This window comes from Pipistrellus hanaki (assembly GCF_964339955.1).
Source record: "Pipistrellus hanaki genome assembly, chromosome: 2".
NCBI classification, from domain to species: domain Eukaryota; kingdom Metazoa; phylum Chordata; class Mammalia; order Chiroptera; family Vespertilionidae; genus Pipistrellus; species Pipistrellus hanaki.
The window spans coordinates 137,503,109-137,526,603 of NC_140504.1; the positions used below are offsets into that span (position 1 = coordinate 137,503,109).

Sequence of the window (23,495 nt, forward strand, 5' to 3'; positions counted from 1 at the left end):
GAAGGCAAGAATATACAATGGAGTCCAGACAGTCTCTTCAATAAATGGTGTTGGGAAAATTGGACAGATACAGGTAAAAAAATGAAACTAGACCACTAACTTACATACACAAAAATGAACTCATAATGGACAAAGGGCTTAAACATAAGATGGGAAACCATAAATATACTAGAGAAATCCACAGGTAACAAAATCTCAGACATATGCCAAAGCAATTTCTTCACCAAAACAGCCCCTAGGGTAATGGAAAATAAAGAGAAAATAAACAAATGGGACTACATCAAAATTAAAAGCTTTTGCACAGCAGAAAAAATCATCAACAAAAAGACAAGAAAGCCCACTGCATGGGAGAACATATTTGCCAATGTTATCACAGATAATGGTTTAATATCCAACATTTACAGGGAACTCGTGCAACTTAACAAAAGGAAGATAAAGAACCCAATAAAAAATGGGCAACTGACCTAAATAGATACTTTTTGAAAGAGGATATAAGAAAGGCCAAGAGACATATGAAAACGTGTTCAAAGTCACTAATCATCCGAGAGATGTAAATCAAAACAATGCGGTACCATCTCATACCTGTCAGAATGGCTATCATCAACAAATCAATGACAAGTGCTGGTGAAGATACGGAGAAAAAGAAACCTTTGTACACTGCTGGTGGGAATGCAGACTGGTGCAGCCACTGTGGAAAACAGTATGGAGTTTTCTCAAAATACTAAAAATGGAACTCTCATTTGACCCAGTGGTCCCACTTCCAGGAATATATCCCAAGAAACTAGAAACACCAACTAGAAAGGACATATGCACCCCCATGTTCATTGCAGCACAATTTACAATAGCCAAGATTTGAAAACAGCCTAAGTGACCACCAGCAGATGAGTGGATTAAAAAATTGTGGTAAATCTACATTTCAGTAAAAAAATAAATAAATAAATAAATAAATAAATAAATAAATAAATAAATAAATAAAAATTAAAAATAAAAATTAAAAAGGAGCTCTTACTATTTGCAACAGCATGGATGGAACTGGAGAGCATTTAGCTTAGCGAAATAAGCCAGTCAGAAAAAGATAAATATCACATGATCTCACTCAGGAGGGTGGGGGTAAGGGGAAGAGATCAACCAAAAGACTTGTACGCATACATATAAGCCTATCAAATGGACACAGATACCAGGGGCAAGAGGACATGACTGGGGTTGGGGGGCAATGGGGCTACAATGACACATATGTAAGACTTTAATCAGTACATAAAAATAAATTTTAAAAAGAAGTATGTGTCCATCATTTTACTTTTTATTCAATCCCAGAGGTTTTCCCACTTTGCTTTTTCCCACCTCCTTAATCTATCACACTGGATTTCATGTAACCCATTATGTCTCTTCCTTTGATGGTAATGTATAAAACAAGATGAAAAATTCCATTCTCTGGAGCATTATCCCAAAACATTGAAATTCTTCTTCCTGGCAATTGTTAACAGCTTGGCTCAAATAAAGTCACAAAAATTATTTACAGGTTTGAATGTTTTTAAGTTAATAAAATCATATGCCTTTAATGCAGTTCAAAACTCACTGGTGGCCTGCTAGTGTGGATCAATGGTTGAATATCAACCTATGAACCAGAGGTCGAAGTTCAGTCAGGGCACATGCCCGGGTTGCCAGCTCCATCTCTAGTAGGAAGTGTGCAGGAGGCAGCTGATCAATGATTCTCTCTCGTCATTGATGTTTCTGTCTCTCTCTCCCTCTGCTTTCCTTTCTGAGGAAATACAATAACAAAACATTTTTAAAAAATCACCTGTGGAGATCCATCATTAAATTTTCAAAAGTGTCTGTTTATTTTTTTAAACTTGAATGCATAGATACGGTTATTTAATAGTTGTTGATTGCACATTCTAGTGTCCTTATTGTTTTGTTTTTGCATTAAGGGGCTACAATAAAGAGCCCACTAGGAATGCTGAAAATGAAGGAAATAATTGACTCTCTGGGAGATAAAGGATAAATCCATATTAGACAATAGATCAGCAGACATATGACAGACCAGATGTCTCCTGGTTGGAATATTTACATATTTAAAGAAAAAAAGAGGCCACACAGAAGAGGCATCAGTTGACCATGGAGATGCAAGAAGAGAATCCATATCCTGGGCAAATGGTAACAATTATGGATTTTAAAAAGGACCCTAGTCTTTGGACTGGAAATTATTGATCACCCACTGACAAGGTTGACCCTTAGCTTTGGAGCCAAAGAGCCCTCAAGTCTTCTGATCTGAATACAAAGTCTAACTCTACTGAGACATTGAACAATTAAGTATTCTCACCTGTTGCCATTAAACATTCAGTTCATCTAACTACCTTGTTTTGATTTCATGCTCACCAAGAAATCTGTTTCCTTTCTGTTTTTGGTCCTTGTCACTGTAATATCTGACAATAGTCAATAAAACAAACTTTGATTATCTTTACTGCATGGCCACATAGTTGGTCACTGAGAGCCAATGTTCCAACCCTGTTGACTCAAACCTTCACAGTTTTGTAAAGTTATATTTCTTAGTGCATATAAATAAATTGATATTTTTTGGTAAATAAAAAAAATTTAAATTAAATAAAAAGCAAAAAAGGTTTTTCTTGAATGGTTAATACAATTAACCTTGAGAGTTAAGTCAAAAATAACATAATTCTGGAAAAAGCAATTGAGAAGATAGTTCTGAATAAACTATTAAATATGTAGCATAACAAGACAAATATATGGTAACTTAGAAAACCCATTCCAAAGAGAAAGCAGGAGGTACAATATTCAAGGAAATGATAACTGGAACTTTACAGAATTAACAAATGATGTGGTTATTTGGCTTAAAAAGTTACTGTGAATCCTGAGCAAAACAAATGAAAAGAAGTTTATTCTTCGATACATCATACTGAAACAAAGACAACAAATGATGTCAAAAGCAGGCAGAGACAAATGATACGTTCTTTAAAAAGCAGGGATTCATAATTAATGAAGTGTTCAACAATACAAGGTCAGAATATTTTTGAAATGTTGGGGGGAAAATAGCTGTTAACCTAGATTTTATAATCAAAATAAACCAAAGAAGTACCTATCAATAATAACTTTAAATAGTAATTGGATTAAATGCACCAATCAAAAGACATAGGGTAGCTGGGTGAATAAGAAAAATGACCCATATATCTGCTGTCTACAGGAAACTTACCTCAGAACAAAGGACTCACACAGACTGATGGTGAAGGGATGGAAAAAGGTTTTCCAGGTCAATATAAAAAAATAAAAGCTTGGGTAGCAATACTTTTATCTGACAAATTTGACCTTAGAGTGAAGGTCATAGCAAGAGATAAGGAAGGCCACTTCATAATACTAAAGGGAGCAATTCAACAAGAAATTATAACTCTTGTAAACACAGACATTCAATATAGGAGCACCTATATACAGGAAAAAAAAAAAAAAAAAAAAAAAACTTCCGGGAGAGATTGACAGCATTACAGTCATAGTAGGAAAATTTAATACCCACTAACACCAATGGGCAAATCCTCTAAACAAAAAAATCAGCAAATAAACATCAATCCTAAATGACTCACTAGATCAGATGACATTAATTGACATCTTCAGAACATTTCACCACAAAGCCACATTCTTCTCAAGTGCACATGGGTCATTCTCAAAGATAGACCACATATTGGGGCATAGGCAAAGTCTCTTCAAATTCAAGAAGATAGAAATCATATCAAGCATCTTCTCAGATCACAATGGAATAAAACTAGAAATCAACAACAAGAAAAACAAGAAAAAACATCAAACACCTGGAGGCTAACTAGCATGCTATTAAACAATGACCAAGTTACCAAAGATACCAAGGGCGGGGGGGGGGGGGGGGGGGGGGGGAGCATCATGGCAACAAATGACAATGACAATGAAAACACAATAATCCAAAATCTGTGGGACAGATTGAAAGCAGTCTTGAGAGGGAAGTTTATAGCTCTACAGAACTATCTCAAAGAAGAGAAAAAATGGTAATAAATTATCTAACCCTACTACTCAAAGTGTTAGAAAGCGAGCAACAAGAAAACTTAAGCAGAAGGAAGGAAATAATAAGGATCAGAGCAGAGATAAATGGCATAGAGACCAAAAGATCAATGAAACCAAGAGTTGGTTCTTTGAAAGGATAAACAAGATTGATGAACCTCTAGCCAGGCTCACCAAGAAGCAAAGAGGGAGGAACCAAATAAACAAAATCAGAAGTGAAAGAGGCAAAGTAACAACTGATCCAACAGAAATACAAATGATAATGAAGAAATACTATGAACAACTCTATTCCAAAAAATAGACAACCAAGATGAAATTGACATATTCTTAGAAAAATGCAAGCTCCAAAAATTCAATCAAGAAGAATCAAAAAACCTAAATAGGCTGATAACTATCAAAGAAATTGAAGGAGTAATCAAATAGCTTCAAGCAAACAAAAGCCTGGCCCAAACGCCTTTACAGGGAAGTTCTACCAAGAAGAACTAAAACATATCCTCCTCAGACTATTCCAAAAAATTCTAGAGGAAGGCACACTTTCAAGCTTATTCTCTGAAGCCAGCATTACACTAATCCCAAAACCAGATAAAGACACCGCAAAACTACAGGCCAATATCCTTGATGAACATAGATGCTAAAATCCTCAGCAAAATTCTAGCAAATCAAATTTAGCATTATATTAGAAAGATCATACAACCTGAACCAGTGGGATTTATTTCAGGGATGCAATATCCACAAATCAATAAATGTGATACATCACATAAACAAACTGAAAGATAAAAATCACATAATCATATCAATTGATGCAGAAAAAGCATTTGACAAAATCCTACACCCTTTCTGATATATAAAAAAAAAAGCCTCACAGCAAAGTGGAAATAGAGGTATCATACCTCAAGATAATAAAAGCCTTATATGACAAACCTGCAGCCAACATCATACTCAATGGACAAAAACTAAACTCATTTCTCCTAAGAACAAGAACAAGACAGAGATATCACGTTCACCACTCCTGTTTGATATAGTACTGGAAGTGCTAGCCAGAGAGATCAGACAAGAAGAATAAATAAAAGGCATCCAAATTAGAAAAGAAGATGTAAAACTGTCCTTATTCACTGATGACATGATACTTTACATAGAAACCCCCCCCCCCAAAAAAAAATACTAGACCTAATAAATGAATTCAGCAATGTAGAAGGATACAAAATTAACACCCAGAAATTTATGGCCTTTTTATACATCAATAATGAACTCACAGAAGTATAAATGAAGAAAACAATCCTATTTGCCATTGCACACACAAAAAAATTAAGATACCTAGGAATAAACTTAAGGATGTAAAAGACCTGTACTCAGAAAACTACAGGACATTGAAAACAGAGATAGAAGACATAAACAAATGGAAGAACATACCATGTTCATGGATTGATAGAATCAACATCATTAAAATGTCCATAGTACCCAAGGCAATCTACAAATTCAATGCTATTCCTATTAAAATACCAATGGCATATTTCAAAGATCTGGAACAAACTCTCCAAAAATTCATCTGGAATTTTAAAAAGACCCTGAGTAGACACAGCAATCCTGAGAAAAAAGAACAAAGTTGGAGGAATCACATTAACAGATATCAAGCTATATTATCAAGCCACAATTCTCATAACTGTCTGGAACTGGCACAAGAACAGACATGTAGACCAATGGAACAGAACAGAGAACCCAGAAATCAATCCAAGCCATTATGCTCAATTAATATTTGACAAAGGTTCTAAGATCATCACCCTGAGACACATTTCCTGTGGAGTAGAAGAGTATTCCTGACCAGGTGCCTGGGCTTTCATAGTAGGAGTAGCTTAATAGATAGGAAACTCTGAGACCCTAATGCCCCTCTAGGTTACAGGGAGTGAAGAGAAAAAGGGGGAGGAGGTAAGTTGGGTCTGAAGGCCTACTGCAGGGAGGGAGGTGAAGAGATCCCCAGGGGTCTCAGCAGGGTTCAAGAGGGAACTGGACTGGCCAATTAACCCAGAACTGCACCACTGAGAAAACTCAGGAAGTTAACCTGGGTCCAGCTTCTGCTGTCCACTGCTTCCCTGAAATGTTCAGAATATGGTCTGGGGATCATTTGCGTTCCCATTCGCCCTTCCCACGTTTCGGCACCAGAATGAAAGATCAGTTGGGAGCTGAAAATCAGGTATTATAGGCTTTACTTGGAGAAAGACCTACCGGGATATCATGTAAGGGAAGCGCAGCAACCCATACAAAGGTAAGCACTCCTTTTGAGGGGAGGAATAGGAAGGTTAGGGGCTTATGATACTGGTCACATGCTTATTGATGGCTTGTAGGGGTGTCGAACTCAATCAGAGAAGGGGCCAAAATCTAAAATCCAGCCTAAATCGCGGGCCGAATGGTTTACTGAACAGTCATAAACTGACAATGTCATAAACTGACAGCGGAGTGCAGTGATGACAGCGCGGTGCGGGCCACATTGCAAGGCCTGGCGGGCTGGATTTGGCCCGCGGGCCTTGTGTTTGACACATGTGGCTTAATGTATGGTCCATATAAGGTACACTGGAGGCCCAGTGTATGAAATTCATGCATGAGGGTGCATGTCCCTCAGCCCAGCCTGCACCCTCTCCAATCTGGGACTACTCAAAGGATGTCCAACTGCCCATTTAGGCCGATCTTGGAATAGGATTGGGCCTAAACAGGCAGTCGGACATCCCTTTCACAATCCATGACTACAATTCCCAACTGCTTGCCTGCTTACCATCCTGATTGCCCCTAACTGCTTCTGCCTGCCTGATTGAGGCCTAACTGCTCCCTGCCAGCCTGAACACCCCTAACTGCACTCCCATCCAGGCATGATTGCCCAAAACTTCCCTCCCCTGCTGGTCTAATCACCCACAACTGCCCTCCCTTGTAGGCCTGGTGCCTCCCAAATGCTCCCCCCCTCCCCCCCCCCCCGGCCATCTTGTGGTAGGCATCTTGTGTCCACATGGAGGCAGTCATCTTGTGTATTGGAGTGATGGTCAATTTGCATATTTCGCTTTTATTAGAGAGAATACAGACCTGGTGCACGGGTGGGGGCCAGCTAGTTTGCCCTGCAGGGTGTCCCGGATCAGGGTGGGGGTTTCCTTGGGGTCTGGGGTAGCCTGGGCGAGGGATCTGTGGGGTTTTGCAGGCCAGCCATGTTCCCCGGTGACCCAAGTGGAGGCCCTGGTATCTGGGATTTATTTATCTTCTGTAATAGAAATTTTGTAGCCTTGAGAGAAGCCAAGCCTCCTGCTTGCTCTATGGCCACAGCCATTTTTGTTGGGATTTATTTATCTTCTATAATTGAAACTTTGTAGCCTTGAGCAGAGGCCAAGGCAGGCCAGGGCCCTGGAAGCTTAGCTTCCCCCATCGCCTGGGGCAACTCAAGCCTTTTGCTTTCTCCAGCTTCGTGACTGCCGCCATTTTTGTTGAGATTTATTTATTTTCTATAATTGTGACTTTGTAGCCTTGAGTGGAGACCAGGTCCAGCCAGGGTATGTGCAAAGCTTGGCTTCCTCCATTGCCAGGGAAACCCAAGCCCTCCAGCTCACTCTGTGGCTGCAGTCATCTTGGTTGGGTTAATTTGCATACTCGTTTCTGATTAGCTGGTGGCATGGTTTGTGGGTTTGGTGGAGGTATGGTCAATTTTCATATTACTCTTTTACTAGATAGGATAGTTATGCGCTCAGGTACTTAGGAACAAGGGCTTAGGGTATTTGGCAGGTGCTGATTGGTGGCTTAATGTATAGTCCATATAAGGTACATGGTTAGGCACTCAGGTATTTCCGGGCTGCAGGTTACATCATGTTCCACCGACCAGGTGGGGAAAGGGAGGATCCATCATGAGCAACTTAAGAAATCCTATAAATATGCATGTACCCTCCTATTTGCAAAGCTTTCAGAAATTCCTTTTATGGTTGTTGAATCACTGCTTTTTACTCAGTGCTTTCAGTTTCACGTTACTCTAAAGCTTTTTATCTCCAATGAAGAACGTTTAAGAAGTCAGAACAGCCACATCACATCGAAATTTAAATAAAAGCCCAACCATCCGGTGAAAGGCAGAGAAGTAACAAACTACGCCAACCTATACTGAGGAGAAAAAACAGGTAAGAATTTTATTTTATCATCAAAGAAGCTTTCTCTCCACATGTAAAGGACCTGTACTCTGAGAAATGAAGTCCAGGATAAGGTTGGGGCAAGGTGGGAGGGATTTTATAAATTCATTTTCCAAAGAACATGAACATAAAAATAGGTTGTAGCAGAGCCCATGTGGAACAGGTGGTGAGGTGCAATCCCAACGCACCCCTAAAAGTCGCTACTGTGCCTGAAGGAATTAGGCAGCAGCAGACATGGAGCTAATCTCAGAGTTTGAAATGCATTACAATTGTCTTTCTTTTAGCCAACAATTGTGTTGTCTGCAGACACAGTTAAATCAACATTGTCTTTGGTGGAACTTGCTCAATCTGCTCTGACTGCAGCTGACACACTGAAAGGGCTACAGATATGTTATTTTCAGTAGAAAGAAGCATAGAAAAATGAGATGCAGCATAAACAGCCACCTGACACTGTTAAAAAAGAAGAAAGAAAAACCTAAATCTCAAACTGAAAGACGACAGCATAAATTTTAATCATATAGATGAGCATTGTTTCACAGTGGATTACTCATTGAAAAGTAACTCAGGTTCCCGTTGCCAGATGTGAGGGAGGATGGGGGCTGGGTGACAATGGGGAAGGGATTAAGAAATACAAATTGGCAGTTATGAAACAGTCACAGGGATGTAAAGCAGAGCCTAGGGAATATAATCAATAATCTATATAATAAAAGCTAAGCAACCATCACAGAGGAATGACCAGAAAGTCTGGTCGCTATGATGTGCACTGCCCACCAGGGAGCAGAGGCTCAAAGCAGGAGCTGCCCCCTGGTGGTCAGTGTGCTCCCACAGCCAACCTCCTGCAGCTGACCAACCTCCTGTGGCCCCTACTCCGGCCAGCTGGTCAACCTCTGCAGCCCTTCCCCACCCCACCCCCATCTGGCCAACATTCAGAGCCCCACCCACTGGCCAATCACCCACGACCCCTTCCCCTGGCTTGCCAGCCACAACCAGAAGCAATCAGGACATGGCAAGGCCTCCAATGAGCCCTGATCGCCGACCAGGCAGAGAGACCTCACCTGTGCACAAATTTGTGCGCCAGGCCTCTAGTACTGTAATAATTATGTATGCTAACATGTAGGTACTAGGCTCATAGAAGGAGTTCTTTTAAGGTATACAAATGTCTAACTACTATGAAGTACACTAAACTCATAAAATATTGTCAACTGGAATTGAAATATAACAATTTTTTAAATAAAATAAACAATAGCTTCTGTTCACTAGATCCAATTTCTCAGGGCCAACTTCTTTCTTACCCCTTGACAGTAGAGTTTGGCCCCACGACTTTACTAAAAGGTTTTCTCTTTAATGAACCTGAATTGCTAAAGCCAACATTTTGTTCACCTGACATCTCTGTGCTCTCAAGCAGGATTGCTCTTGCTTTCTGGAAACTGCCTCTGAATTCCTTGGCTTTGCATGAACTTTACTCATCACCTACTTGTCTGACAACCCTCTCTCTCTTTCCTTTCTGCTCTTCCTCTCCCTCTCATCCCCGGTATTCTCCCCTCCTGTCTTCTTCCTGCTTCTCCTTCTCCTCTACCAAATGGAAAAACAGAACAAAACAGAAAACCTACAATTGTATGACTGGAAATATTTTCATTGAACAACCAAGGCTCTCCTGATCTGCCTCCTGATCTTTTAATCCACATTTCATAGTCTTTTGTTCCCATACACCACACCCATGTACACACAAACATGGTATTTGGCAACATTCGGTATTTGAAGTTATACAGTCTTACATTCATTTAGTTGAGGCTAATTTTTTTGTGAAGCTAGTTATGTTGAACCATAGAGCCCCTTGCTTGCACAAGCCCATATCAAGGCTTTAGGCAGGTCCCTAGTCATGTTTTTCATACAGACATACATTTTTATAAAATATGTAAATGTATGTTATATTGGTTCAACTTTCATAAAACCAGTATAACCAGTTCTGTGAACCTTCATTTCTGCAAAATAAGCACAACTAGTAGAAAAAAAACACATATTTTAAACCTGTGAAAAATGCCCTGCTTGTTTTTGAACAGTACTTAAGAGTGTCAAACCTTGGATAAAGGGTGGATTGAATGGTTGCATTTGGAGCATGTGTCTGTTTCACATTGATGTTTCTCTCTGACTATCCTGGCTCCCCTCCACTCCCCCTAAAAAAACAATGGAAAAATATCCTCCAATGAGGATTACCAACAAAAAAAAATCTGTGAAAATTGTCCAAAGATCATACATCAAATGACAAAACATTTGTTCCCAAAGTTTTTATTCATAGCAGAATTGATTAACAAATAAATATTAAATTTTTTACATATGTCCAGGATGTAAACTATACTCTAAACTTTATTCTATTTTATATTTAATGTCTAGCAAATAAATTTTAATACATTTTTATTGATTATAGAGAAAAAAGAGTCAGATGAAGAGATGAAAACATCAATTATGAGATAGAAACTTTGATTGGCTGCCTCCTATACATCCCCTACTGGGGAAAGCCTACAACCCAGGCATGTATCCTGACCAGGAATTGAACCCAGACCTCCTCTTTCATGGGCCCACGCTCAACCACTAAGCCATACCAGTCAGACTCTAGTCTGAAAATTTTAATGAGAATCTAGAAAGAAAGTTCTCTATGGCAAATTAAAGATTTTGTTCATGAAATGGTTAAATGTTGATGTCCTTGTCATACAAATATTTTTTAATGTACTCCTTCAATTGCACTTCTGTAACTTTCTAAAATAATACAAATCTTCCCCTTATCCATCTCAGTGTAGACACAGAACTTCTGGCCATGTTGGGGAATTATATGACTCTATCTTCTGGATCAAAATAGCATGGTGGAAGTTCTTGGTCTACTGAGAATGGAAGTTCTAATCCATCCCATCTCCTTGCTTGCAGATAAGGTGACACCCTGGATATGGCCTCAGACATGCACATGCCAAGCCCGGTGTGCCTCATTGAGAACACTAGCACAAAACTAGTGGTTAACCCAGAAGCTTTGAAGATCCTGTCTGCCATTGCACAGCCTGTGGTGGTGGTGGCCATTGTGGGTCCCTACCGCACAGGCAAATCCTACCTGATGAACAAGCTGGCTGGGCAGAAAAAAGGTGAGGGGCACCAGCTAAGCTCTGCCAGATCCCTTCTTCTCCACCCACACTCCCAGATTTGAGTTCAGTGTTACAGGAAGAGTGAGGTAAAGATGGGGAGGAATATTGAAAGCGGAGTTTTAATCTATAGTTATCCTCTTATCTTTACTATGATGTGAAAGAGTCAACTCACTGTCTCTTCCCACTTTCCTTAATTTTCCTTTTAAAAGCATAATTTGTATTATTTTCCTAGAATTCTATGTTTGATTTTTTAAAGAATCACCATATCATTTCTAACAACTCTACCATTTTACATTTCTCCCAGAAATGCACAGGACTCTAATTTCTTTCCATCCTGGCCAAAACCTCTTATTTTCCTGAGTGTGTGGTGATTTTTATTGTTTGTTTATTTGTTTTTATTGACTTCAGACAGAAAGAAAGAGAGATAGAAACATTAGTAATGAGAGAGAATCATTGATTGCCTCCTGCATGCCCCACACTGGGGATCAAGCTTGCAACCTAGGCTGGGAATCAAACCATGACCTCCCAGTTCATAGGATCACACTCAACCACAAGTGACGTTGGCCAGGTTGTTATTTCTTTTTTTATATATAGTGATCATCCTAATGGGTGTGAAATAGTACCTCATTGTGGGTTTGATTTGTATTTCCCTGACAGCAAGTGCTGAAATTATCTTCTTATGTGTTCATTGCTTATTTGTATATTTTCTTTAAGGAAATGTCTGTTCAAGTCCTTGGCTCACTTTTTAATTGACTTGTTTTCTGGGGTTGCATTGCAGGACTTCTTTATATATTCTGGATATCAATCCCTTAACTAAGAAATATTTTCCTTCATAGCTTAGGATAGCTTTGAAACTCTGTTGATTGTATCCTTTGATCCACAAAATGTTAATTTTGAATCCAAGTTATCTATTTTTCTTTTGTTGTTTATGCTTTTGGTGTCATATCCAAGAAATCATTCCAAATTCAATATTATGATGTTTTCCCACTATGTTTTCTCCTATGAGGTTTACAGTTTTAGCCATTATATATAGGTCTTTGAACTATTTTGGTTAATATTGCAAAAGGAAAGCTTTCTATCTTGCACCATTGAGTGTGATACTGGCTGAAGGATTTTCATATAAGGATTTTATTATGTCTATTTAGTTTTCTTCTAGACCTAATTTGTTAATGTCTTTATAATAATGTTTTGAATGTTTTTATGTATTGGATATTTGATTTTCCCTATTTCTCTGTAAAATCAAAACTAATTGCAGTTTTTTTCATGTATTTTTCTTGATTTCAGAGAATAAAGGAGAGGGAGAAAGAGTTAGAAACATCAGTGATGAGAGAGAATCATTGATCAGCTGCCTTGTGCACACCCACACTAGGGATGGAGCCCATAAACAGGGCATGTGCCCTGCCCCATAATCAAACCATGACCTCCTGGTTCTTAGATCAACACTCAACTTCTGAGCCACGCCAGCCAGGCTACTCGTTGTAGTCTCTTCTTATCTTATGTTCACATTTATCTCCATTTTGAGACACATCTGCTATGAAAACTCAACTCCTTTCCTCTCCTGTCCCCCTGAAGGCTTCTCTCTGGGCTCCACGGTTCAGTCTCACACCAAAGGCATCTGGATGTGGTGTGTGCCTCACCCTAAGAAACAAAACTACACCCTAGTTCTGCTTGAAACTAAGGGGCTGGGAGATGAAGAGAAGGTAAGTATTAGAGATTCAATTTGGAGACAATCCCCTCATTTCTGGGTATTGTCTACACTATATAATTTTAATCTTTTTTAAAAATTTATTATTATTATTATTATTATGTTAATTTTTATTCAAATAAGAGCTGTCACTGAACCATATGTGTGTTTTTTCATTTCTGTTTATGTGCTAAGAAACCAAGTTTTGCAATCAGGGATCATGAAAATATAAATCAGAACCCTAGAAAACCATAGTGGTCATTACAGAGTATTTTAATTATTAACAAAAGGCTGTAAGCTAAGACAGTTAACACAGATGCATAAAGGTACTACAAACAAAATCAGCCATGAGTCATATCCTGTAGAAAACTTTAGTTAAGGATGAAAATTTGGAATTCCTAAACTGTTGTTTAAATTTAAACTGTCATTAACACAGTGGCCCTAGCAAATTATTTCACTTCTTTTAACCTCAGCTTTCTGGTCTGTAAAACCAATGAAAACAGTCTATATTTGCCTCATAGCATTGTTTTGACTATTTAATAAGAATGGAAATGTTAGGTGAATAATAATGACTGGATAAAATAGCTATCAGTATTATTACTCTAACATAAGTCAATTTTGCTATAAAAATATGGAAAAAAAATAAATTACATTTAAAGAATTAGAGTGCCCACCAATCTGGACTATTTGTTTTGCAATTATCTGCCAATGGTCATAAGAGGACCTGGTGAGAATACATGTCACCAAAAATACTAATCAGAAGACTATTCAAAGTCCAAGTCCTACTAACAACTCTTTTTCTTTGGATTTGTTTTCCTCTTATAAGTCATTAATCTAAAAAGAGCCACTGGACTAAATGAGCATCTATTTACTTTTTGTACTGGAAAGTGCTATGAGAATAACTCATAATCCTGGCCCAAATTTGTTCTGATTTCCAGGGTGACAACCAAAATGACTCCTGGATCTTTGCCCTGGCAATACTGCTGAGCAGCACCTTTGTGTACAACAGCATGGGGACCATAAACCATCAGGCCAAGGACGAACTGCGGTATCCTTTCTGTGGTCCAGAACAGCATCAACATCAGAGAGGAGGCCTGTACTTAAAAACTAGTTCTATGAATGTGAATCCTGGTGAATCAAGCCTCAAAAGAGAACATATAAAAAATAATTCAAGGGCAGGAAGAATTAACACTTGGGCTAGAAACAAAGCCAAAACAAAGGTTTGGAATACATGGGACTAATATAGCATGAGGGGCACTGTTTTCCTACAATGTTTTTCCTTAGTTTGCTACTCAGCTATGTGACAGAGTTGACAGATAAAATAAGGGCAAAATCTTCACCTGAGGCAAATAAGGTTGAGGACTCAGCTGACTTTGTGAGCTTCTTTCCAGATTTTGTGTGGACACTGAGGGATTTTTCCCTAAAATTGGAAGAACTAGATGGGCAACCCACCTCAGCAGACGAGTACCTGCAGAATTCACTCAAACTCAAGAAAGGTAAAGGGAACTGAGAACTGATTATTGGGAACCACAAGCCATTAGAAACCATCATCTTTTATTTTTCTATTTAGTGTTTTTATATGTATAGTTTTCTACTTCTCAGCTGCCTAGTTCTAAGAACTAATGCATGTTTAATATCTAAGTTAATAGATTTGATTTTGAATTATCTTCTCCCCTGTTCTAAGAACAAGTATCTTTTTCTTTCACCTTTCCCTGTACTGTGATCAGATTGATTTTTATCTCCCTGCTTAGGGTTTGTGATGCTGTAATTAGCCAAAGAATATGGAATGGAATGGGCATTTATTTAAAGAAAATAGATTAAAGCATAAAAATGCACTAAGCCAAGGGTTGACAAACTATGACCCACAGGCAAATGATGGCCAATGCAGCCCGTCAGCTATCGTACAAATAGCTGAGTGAATACTGTGTAGATGGTCCAGGGCTGCTTTCATGCTATAGTAGCAGAATTGAATACTTGGAAAAGAAACCACTTGACCTGAAAGCCTAATATATGTACCATTTGGACATTTACAGAAAAAGTTTCCAATCCCCTATATTAAACAAAGCCCTTTTTTGCCTTTCTACAGTTCCCAGTCCTAAAGATGAAAACTTTAACCTGCCCCGACTTTGTATCCGAAAGTTCTTCCCAAAGAGGAAATGCTTTATCTTTGATCGGCCCACCAATCGGAAGAAGCTAGGCCAACTTGAGACAATGCATGATGATGAGCTGGACCCCAAATTCGTGCAACAAGCTGCTGACTTCTGTTCCTACATCTTTACCAATTCCAAAGTCAAAACTCTTTCAGGGGACATCCAGGTCAATGGACCCCGTGAGTCCACTTCCGGGTCATTACTCTCACTGTTAAGACTAAAGGAAGGTGGAATAGCATCCACCTGGTTTGAACTTTGAAAAGTGCAAATCCACTACTACTAGAGGCCCGGTGCATGAAATTTGTGCACTTAGGGAGTTCCCTCAGCCCGTCCTGTGCCCTCTCGCAGTCCAGGAGCCCTTAAAGGATGTCAGGACATCCTTAGCACTCTCATGGAGAAGGGAGAGGCTCCTGTCGCCGCCCCACTGCTGCTGTGCTTGCCTGCCCTGAGCCTGGATTCCCATTGAACAGCACTCCCCCTGTGGCAGCACATTGACCACCAGAGGGCAGCTCCTGCATTGAGTGTCTGCTCCCTGATGGTCAATGCCTGTCATAGCAACCAAGTTCTAGTTGACATACATATTACCCTTATATTATACAGAATTAATGTGGTACATTCTAGAAGACACAACATTTCTAATAGATTTTTATGAGTCAGATTTCATGGGTGAGAAAAGATAAAAAATGACAAATAAAAAAGCTCTATTGCTTAAAATTATCCTAATAAACTGGACTTGTACTATAGCATATAATAGCTATTAGAAAAGCATAGTAGCTACATTTATCTAAAATTAAATGTAAATTAATTAAAATTAAATAAATTTAGAAATTCTGATTACGTGTACAGTGGCTGTAATATTAGATAGCATATATAGGAGAAGTCTAGCAGAAGACTATCATTACAGAAATATCTCTTGAACTGTGTTTTGCTAGAATAAATAAAATTTAGGACTTGTTTTTAAATTTATTTTAAGATTTTTTAATCCTCACCCAATAATATATTTTTTCACTAATTTTAGAGAGAGAGAAACACTGATTTGAGAGAGAAACATTAACCAGTTGCCTCCTGCATACACTCGAACTGGGGCGCAATCCCACAGCCTAGGTTTGTGCCCTGACCAGGAATCAAACCCACATTTTGGTGCTTGGGACAATGCTCCAACCAACTGAGACACCTGGCCAGGGCAGAGGAGTGCTTTTTAATTGTTTCACAGATACTGATTTTATAAATGCTTACCATGGACCAGAACTGATGATAGAGACATAATTGAGAGGTATATTTCCTATCTTAATGGTGCTTAGGGGTAAAGCACATCCACTGAATAAACATAGGTCTATGGTGCCAAGAACAGAGGTTCTCACCCTTTGATATGGATCCATATCACCCAAGATCTTGCCAGAGGAGAATTTAATTCAGTTCATCTGGAACAGAGGCTGAGAGTCTGCATTTTTAACAAACTTCTAGGTAATGCTGAGGACATTGATGCTGTGTGCCAAATGAGTATTGAGAGATATCACCAGATTTATGGATAATGGACTGTTTCCTCACCTCACCTACAACAAATGTTATCTTTCGTTCTCTATTTGTAGGGCTGGAGACTCTGGTGATCACCTATGTCGATGCCATCAGCAGTGGGGACCTGCCCTGCATGGAGAACGCAGTCCTGGCCTTGGCCCAGATAGAGAACTCGGCTGCAGTGAAAAAGGCCATTGCGCACTATGACCAGCAGATGGGGGAGAAGGTTGAACTGCCCACAGAAACCCTCCAAGAGCTCGTGGACCTGCACATGGCCAGTGAGAAAGAGGCCATTAAAATCTTCATGAAGAATTCCTTCAAGGATGTAGACCATTTATTTCAAAAGGAATTAGCGGTAATTTTTTTATTTTTTTCAAATATGTTTTGTTGATTTTTACAGAGAGGAAGGGAGAGAGATAGAGAGTTAGAAAGATCAATGAGAGAGAAACATCGATCAGCTGCCTCCTGCACACCCCCACTGGGAATGTGCCTGCAACCAAGGTTAACGCCCTCAGCCAGAATCGGTCCTGGGACCCTTCAGTCCACAGGCCAATGCTCTATCCACTGAGCCAAACCAGTTTCTTATGTTAATACAGATTAGAGTCTCAGAAAGCAAAGTACTGTTAGAAAATAAAATGGGTATTTATTACAAGAGAAGGAATTCCTTCTAGATTTCAAAATGACAAAAAAAACACTATTTGTTATTATTATAGTAAAATAATCCAATTTTATTATGATTGACACAAAGTTTTGCACATTTTTTTCTTTTCATGCAGAAACTAATACTTCTCATAATTTAGTTAAGCACATGTAGGTAATAATTAGAGCTTCTCATCAAGTTACAAGCTTGTTGGAACCAGACAGATTTGATATTATAGCCAAACGTAAAGAAAGATATAGTCTTAATTACCTTGAGTAGACTTACATTTTGCCACATTTCTTCCATATGCATTCGTTGGTCCAATTTGAAAGAAGTTTCTTTCTAAAGGTGTATGTGTAGGACCAGAGAACCTAGTCCTAATCTATGTCATGCCATCATCAGTGGGGCCTCACCTTGCATGTAGAACACAGTCCTGGCCTAGGCCCAGATAGAGAATTCGGCTGCAGTGCAAAAGGCCATGGCCCCCTATGATCGGCAGATGGGTAACATAAATGCTAACATAAAGCTAGCAATCTCTGCCATGAACTCCACCTCCAAGGAGAAAGGGATTTTAGTAGAAAGACAGTGTCAGGAGGAAGGATGTGCTCCTGTGAGGTGCCTGTAACTTTTACAGAGATCACAGACTGGTTTTTGAGAAGCCTTTACAAAAATCCTAAGGTCAAGCTAACCTTTTCTTAAAACTCTTTCTACTTCCTACTTTCATATTAAAGGCCCAGCTACAAAAAAGGTGTAATGACTTTTATGAAGAGAATATGAAAGCATCATCGGATCGCTGCTCAGCTTTACTTAAGGATATCTTCCATTCTTTAGAAGAATATATAAAGCAGGAGGTTTATTCTAAACCAGGAGGATATCGTCTCTTAATTCAGACTGTGCAAGAGCTGAAAAAAAAGTATCATCAGGAACCCAGGAAGGGAATACAGGTAACCAGCATTTATCTGTCTCTCTGTTCTTCCCCTCAGCCCCACACTTCCCTTCCTGCCAGTCTCCCTCCACCTCCTTTCCTTAAATCTGCTCTCTCCTTGATGGCTTCATTCCTCACACCATATGGGACCACAGCACCAACAGCTCCAAAAAGAGACCCCTCATTCAGAGAACAGGGACTCTCAATCTATATTTATATCAATCTCTTACAAAGGATTCTGCTTCATCGGGTGTCAGGCTTGGCCAACCTGGAGCATGTGCCCAACCTGTGACGGGGGCACCTAGACCAGCACACAAACCAGGGTCAAGCGAAGCGATTCCTATAGGAAAAGATGGTGGGCAAATAGGAATAAGCGCTTCCAGCGATTTCCTATCACTAATGCTGTTTTCTCTGGGTCCTAGAGTAAAGAAGTCCTTCAGACATACCTGAGGTCCAAGGAGTCTGTGATTGAAGGAATTCTACAGACAGACAATACTCTCACAGAAACGGAAAAGCTGACTGAAGGTGAAGAGAAAGTCAAGGGACTAGATAGCCTCAACAGCAGTGGTTTTCAACCTTCCTAATGGCCATGACCCTTTAATACAGTTCCTCATGTTGTGGTGATCCCCAACCATAAAATTATTTTCATTGCTACTTCATAACTGTAATTTCGCTACTGTTATGAATTGTTATGTAAATGTCTGTGTTTTCCGATGGTCTTAGGTGACCTCTGTCAAAGTGTACTTCAACCCCTAAAGTTTCAAGACTCACGGGTTGAGAACAGATGTTCATCGGTTATTTAAAAGTTTAAATAATTTGGCTTGGAGAACCTGGGGTCCTTAAACAAAAGCCAGATGAGCAAAGATGCCTACTACTAGCCTAAGTCAGTCTCAGTGGGCAAATGCAGTCAGCAGCAACAATGTCAGGTGAGTTCACAAAGAAGAAACAGTGAGGGGGTCACCCACATGAATTTGTCTTCTTCCTTTCCTCCTGGCAGTGTACCGTGTGAAAGCTGAATCTGCAGAGGCTGCAGCAAAAATGCTGGAGGAAACGCAAAAGAAGAATCAGCAGATGTTGGAGGAGGAAGAAAAGAGTTATCAGGAACATGTGAAACAACTGACTGAGAAGATGGAGCAGGAGAGGGTCCAATTAATGGCAGAGCAAGAGGAAGCTCTGGCTCTTAAACTTCAGGTATGTAATGGCATCACCTTGAGGTTTCTCTTTTTCTGTTTTCTTGACTTGTTTGTGTGCCTGTTAGAACATGAAACCTGGAAGTGTCTTGCTTGCCCTCTTATACCTTTCAATCCCTGCCTGTCTGCCTTACTGGGTGCCTGCCTATGTCTGGTTCTTAAAGGTTTTTTATTTTCCTTTATATCCAGTCCTTTATCAGCACACTAGAGGCCCAGTGAATGGATTCATGCATTAGTAGAGTCCCTCAGCCATTTTGTAATTCCTGACCCCTCAGGGGATGTCGGACCTCCGATTTTAGCCAGATCCCCACAGGCCAGGCTGAGGGATCCCACCAGTGCACAAATCCATGCACTGGGCTTCTAGTATGCTTATAAGATCTTTGGTTAATCTCTTCCCAGCCTTTGCCCTCCCCCCTTCTCTCAGAGATTAATCAGTCTGTTCCATGTTTCCATACCTGTGCATTGAGTGTCTGCCCTTTGGTGGTCAGCACGCATCATAGCTACCTGTCGAACAGTGGAACACTTAGGCTTTTATATATATATATATATATATATATATATATATATATATATATATATATACTAGAAGCCCAGTGCATAAAATTTGTACTTGGGGATGTGTCCCTCAGCCCACCCTGCACCCTCTCACAATCCAGGACTGCTGGCTCCCAACTACTCACTTCTGCTGCCAGCCTGATTACTTCCTAACCACTCCCCTGCCCTCCTGATTGCCCCTAACTGCCCACCCCTGCAGGCCTGATCACACCTAACTGCCCTCCATTGCAGGCCTGGTCCCCCCAACTGCTCTCCCCTGCAGGCCTGAGTTTCCCCCAACTGCCCTGCCCTGCAGGTCCAGTCACCCCCAACTTCCCTCCTCTGGCCTGGTCACCCCTAATTGCCCTCCCCTGCAGGCTTGATCACCTCCAACTGTGCTCCCTTGCAGTCCTGGTCCCTCCCAACTTCCCTCCCCTGCTAGCCTGATTGCCCACAACTGGCCTCTCTTGCAGACCTGGTCCCTCCCAACTGCCCTCCCCTGCTAGCCATCTTGTGTTGGCCATGTTGTGTCCACATGGAGCAGTCATCTTGTGTATTGGAGTGATGGTCAATTTGCAATTACTCTTTTATTAGATAGGATAGAGGCCTAGTACATGGGAGGCCTAGTAATAATTTGCATATTACTCTTTTCTTAAGCTTGTTTTCCCGGAAGAGTGTCCTGGATCAGGGTGGGGGTTCCCTTGGAGCATGGGGTGATCTGGGTGAGGGGCCTGTGCTGGTTTGCTGGCTGGCCATGCCCCCAGTGATTCAAGTGGAGGCCCTGGTATCTGGAATTTAGTTATCTTCTATAATTGAAACTTTGTAGCCTTGAGCAGAGGCCAGGACAGGCCATGGAGAGCAGAAAGCTTGGTTTCATCCATCGCTGGGGAAACCCAAGCCTCCTGCTCTCTCCAGCTCCGTGGCTGCTGCCATTTTTGTTGGGATTTATTTATCTTCTATAATTCAAACTTTGTAGTCTTGAGCAGAAGCCAAGGCAAGCCAGGAAACTTGGCTTCCTCCATCACCAGGGACAACCCAAGCCTCCTGCTCTCTCCAGTTTTGTGGCTGCTGCCACTTTTGTTGGGATTTATTTATCTTCTATAATTGAAACTTTGTAGCATTGAGTGAAGTCAGGGCCAGCTAGGGTGTGCAGGAAGCTTGGCTTCCTCCATTGCCTTGGAAACCAAAGCCTCCTGCTCGTTTTGTGGCTGTAGCCATCTTGGTTGGGTTAATTTTTATTATAAATCCTGATTGGCTGGTGGGAGTGGCTTGTGGGTAGAACAGAGGTATGGTCAATTTGAATATTACTCTTTTCTTAAATAGGACTAAAAGCCCAGTGTACAAAACTTTCTGTTCAGGTAGGGTCCCTTGGCCTAGCCAAAATCAGGGCCAATCAGGGTCTTCCTTCTGGTTGAGAGCATGGAACTTTCCCTGGTTACCTCCTGCTAACAGGGCCCTTCCTTTGTTCCGTGCGACTCCCGGTGGTCAGTGCACATCATAGTGAGCAGTCGAACTCCCAAGGGGACAATTTGCATATTAGCCTTTTATTACCGGTATATAGGATTCTGCAATTAATGGTAGCTATTATCTTCTAGGCATTATAAATATATCTTATCTGTATCTCTTGCTTAATATTATATGAAGCAAGAATTGCTGTATACCTATACCTTAGGAGAAGAAACAAAGGTTCAAAAAAGATGAGCTTGTACAGGGTCACACAGATCGGTAAGATATCTGAACCACCTTCAAACTTGAGGAATCTATAATCACTGTTTTTCTGTCACACCTGGTATGAGTATAATTTCGGTTCTAAGAGAATCTTTAAGAGCAGAAAGACTCCGTGCCTCTCACACCTGTGTCTGACACTCCCGAATGTTTGCTATGCCCTACTCCTAGTTTGTGTAGTGAGTTTTCTGTAGAAATCCAGTATGGACAGTTAGGGGCTTTGAGGTCCTTACTTATATCCTGCTACTCTTGCCCCAAGCTATGGAGGCTTAAATCAAATTCCCTGATGTATTTGATTCAGGCACTTCCTTTGGTTTTGAGAATTTTTTATTTCTGTCATGTGTAAGTGTGTGTGTGTGTGTGTGTGTGTGTGTGTGTGTAAGAGTCTAGAAGATTTGAAAAGAAACATAATTAAGATTGCCCAGATAGATTGTATAGAATTAATGGAACTTATAATTTAAGTTTATCAATATATTAGAACAGCAGTTCTCAACCTGTGGGTAACGACCCCTTTGAGGGTTGAACAACTCTTTCACAGGGGTCGCCTAAGACCATTGGAAAACACAGATATTTACATAATGATTCATAAAGGTACCAAAATTACAGTTATGAAGTAGCAATGAAAATAACTTTATGGTTGGGGGTCACCACAACATGAGGAACTGTATTAAAGGGTCACGGCATTAGGAAGGTTGAGAACCACTGTATTAGAAGGTATAAGCCAAAATCTCTCTTAGCTAAAGGAAGCTTAAGATAAGCAATCATGGAGCTAGGATGTCCAAGTGAAAGTATCCTATATACTAAAAGCCTGATATGCAAATTGTCCCCTCTATTGGGAGTTTGACCAGGAGTTCGACTGCTCACTATGATGTGCACTGACCACCATGGGGCAGTGTGGAACATGGCGGGCATCTGTGACCCAGAGCTGGCAGTGGGTGGCAGTGGAGGTGCTGCCAGCCCTGATTGGCCCCAATGAGATTGGGACTGCGGCAGGATGGTGGACCAGGTAAGTGGGCGACGCCAGGCCAAGTTGAGTGTGAGCGGGGCCCCATCACCACCCCACCAGTCCAGATAGCGACCAATGGCACTGAGGTAGCCTGGTGGGGCCTGATGACTCCGAAGGAGGGGTTATGCAGGGGCCAAGGTGCTGCCCAGGACCCAGAGATCAGCTGGGACCTGCCCTTCCACACCAGATCCTTTGTTTCAATGGCCGTCCAGGTCTAGGAACCAATTGCACCTGTGCTTGGATTCCATGCACCACGCCTCTTTTAATGAATATTTATGGTAGAGAAAATTTCAAGAAGAAATTAAATACTCAAAAAAAAAAAAAAAAAAAGAACTATGAATGTGGAAACTAGCTAGAAGTTGAGATTTGCTTACTGCTGTGCTTTATTTACTCTTTATTTGTCCCTTTTTAGGAACGGCTCTTGTTACTAAAGGAAGGATTCCAAAATAAGAGCAGACAACTTCAGAGAGAAATAGACAATCTCAAGAAAAGAATGGCAAGACCACCACCGGACCCTTGTATCATAAGCTAATGACCAAAGGAAAAGAGATTCCTTGATCACTCTACCCAAGGCATAACTCAAGCAGTTTTAGAATCCGGAAAACTGTCACAACTTGAGAAAATGTGACCTTCTTTAAGCTGATAAAAGAAATCTATAAATAAATAAATAAATAACCCTTCAGTTAACATACATACTTAATGATAAAAAAAAAAGCCAACAATGATTTGTCCCTAACACAGGAATAAAGCAAGAATGTGCAGCTTCTCAACTCCTGTTAAACAGTATAATAAAAGGCTTCCTACAATATGGTAAAAGG

General features: G+C 40.4%; 1 protein-coding gene across 1 annotated transcript; it reads left to right on the top strand.

The window, feature by feature from the left end:
* Nucleotides 1-11,103: 11,103 nt before the first annotated feature.
* LOC311616679 (guanylate-binding protein 1-like) lies at nt 11,104-23,255 on the top strand. The gene is made up of 10 exons (XM_084872354.1): nt 11,104-11,308; nt 12,881-13,008; nt 13,931-14,040; nt 14,289-14,488; nt 15,079-15,321; nt 16,732-17,012; nt 18,029-18,241; nt 18,645-18,747; nt 19,220-19,413; nt 23,090-23,255. The coding sequence occupies exons 1-10, from the start codon at nt 11,119-11,121 to the stop codon at nt 23,207-23,209; spliced, it is 1,782 nt and encodes a 593-aa protein (XP_084728480.1). The 5' UTR covers nt 11,104-11,118; the 3' UTR covers nt 23,210-23,255.
* The last annotated feature ends 240 nt before the right edge of the window (nt 23,256-23,495 follow it).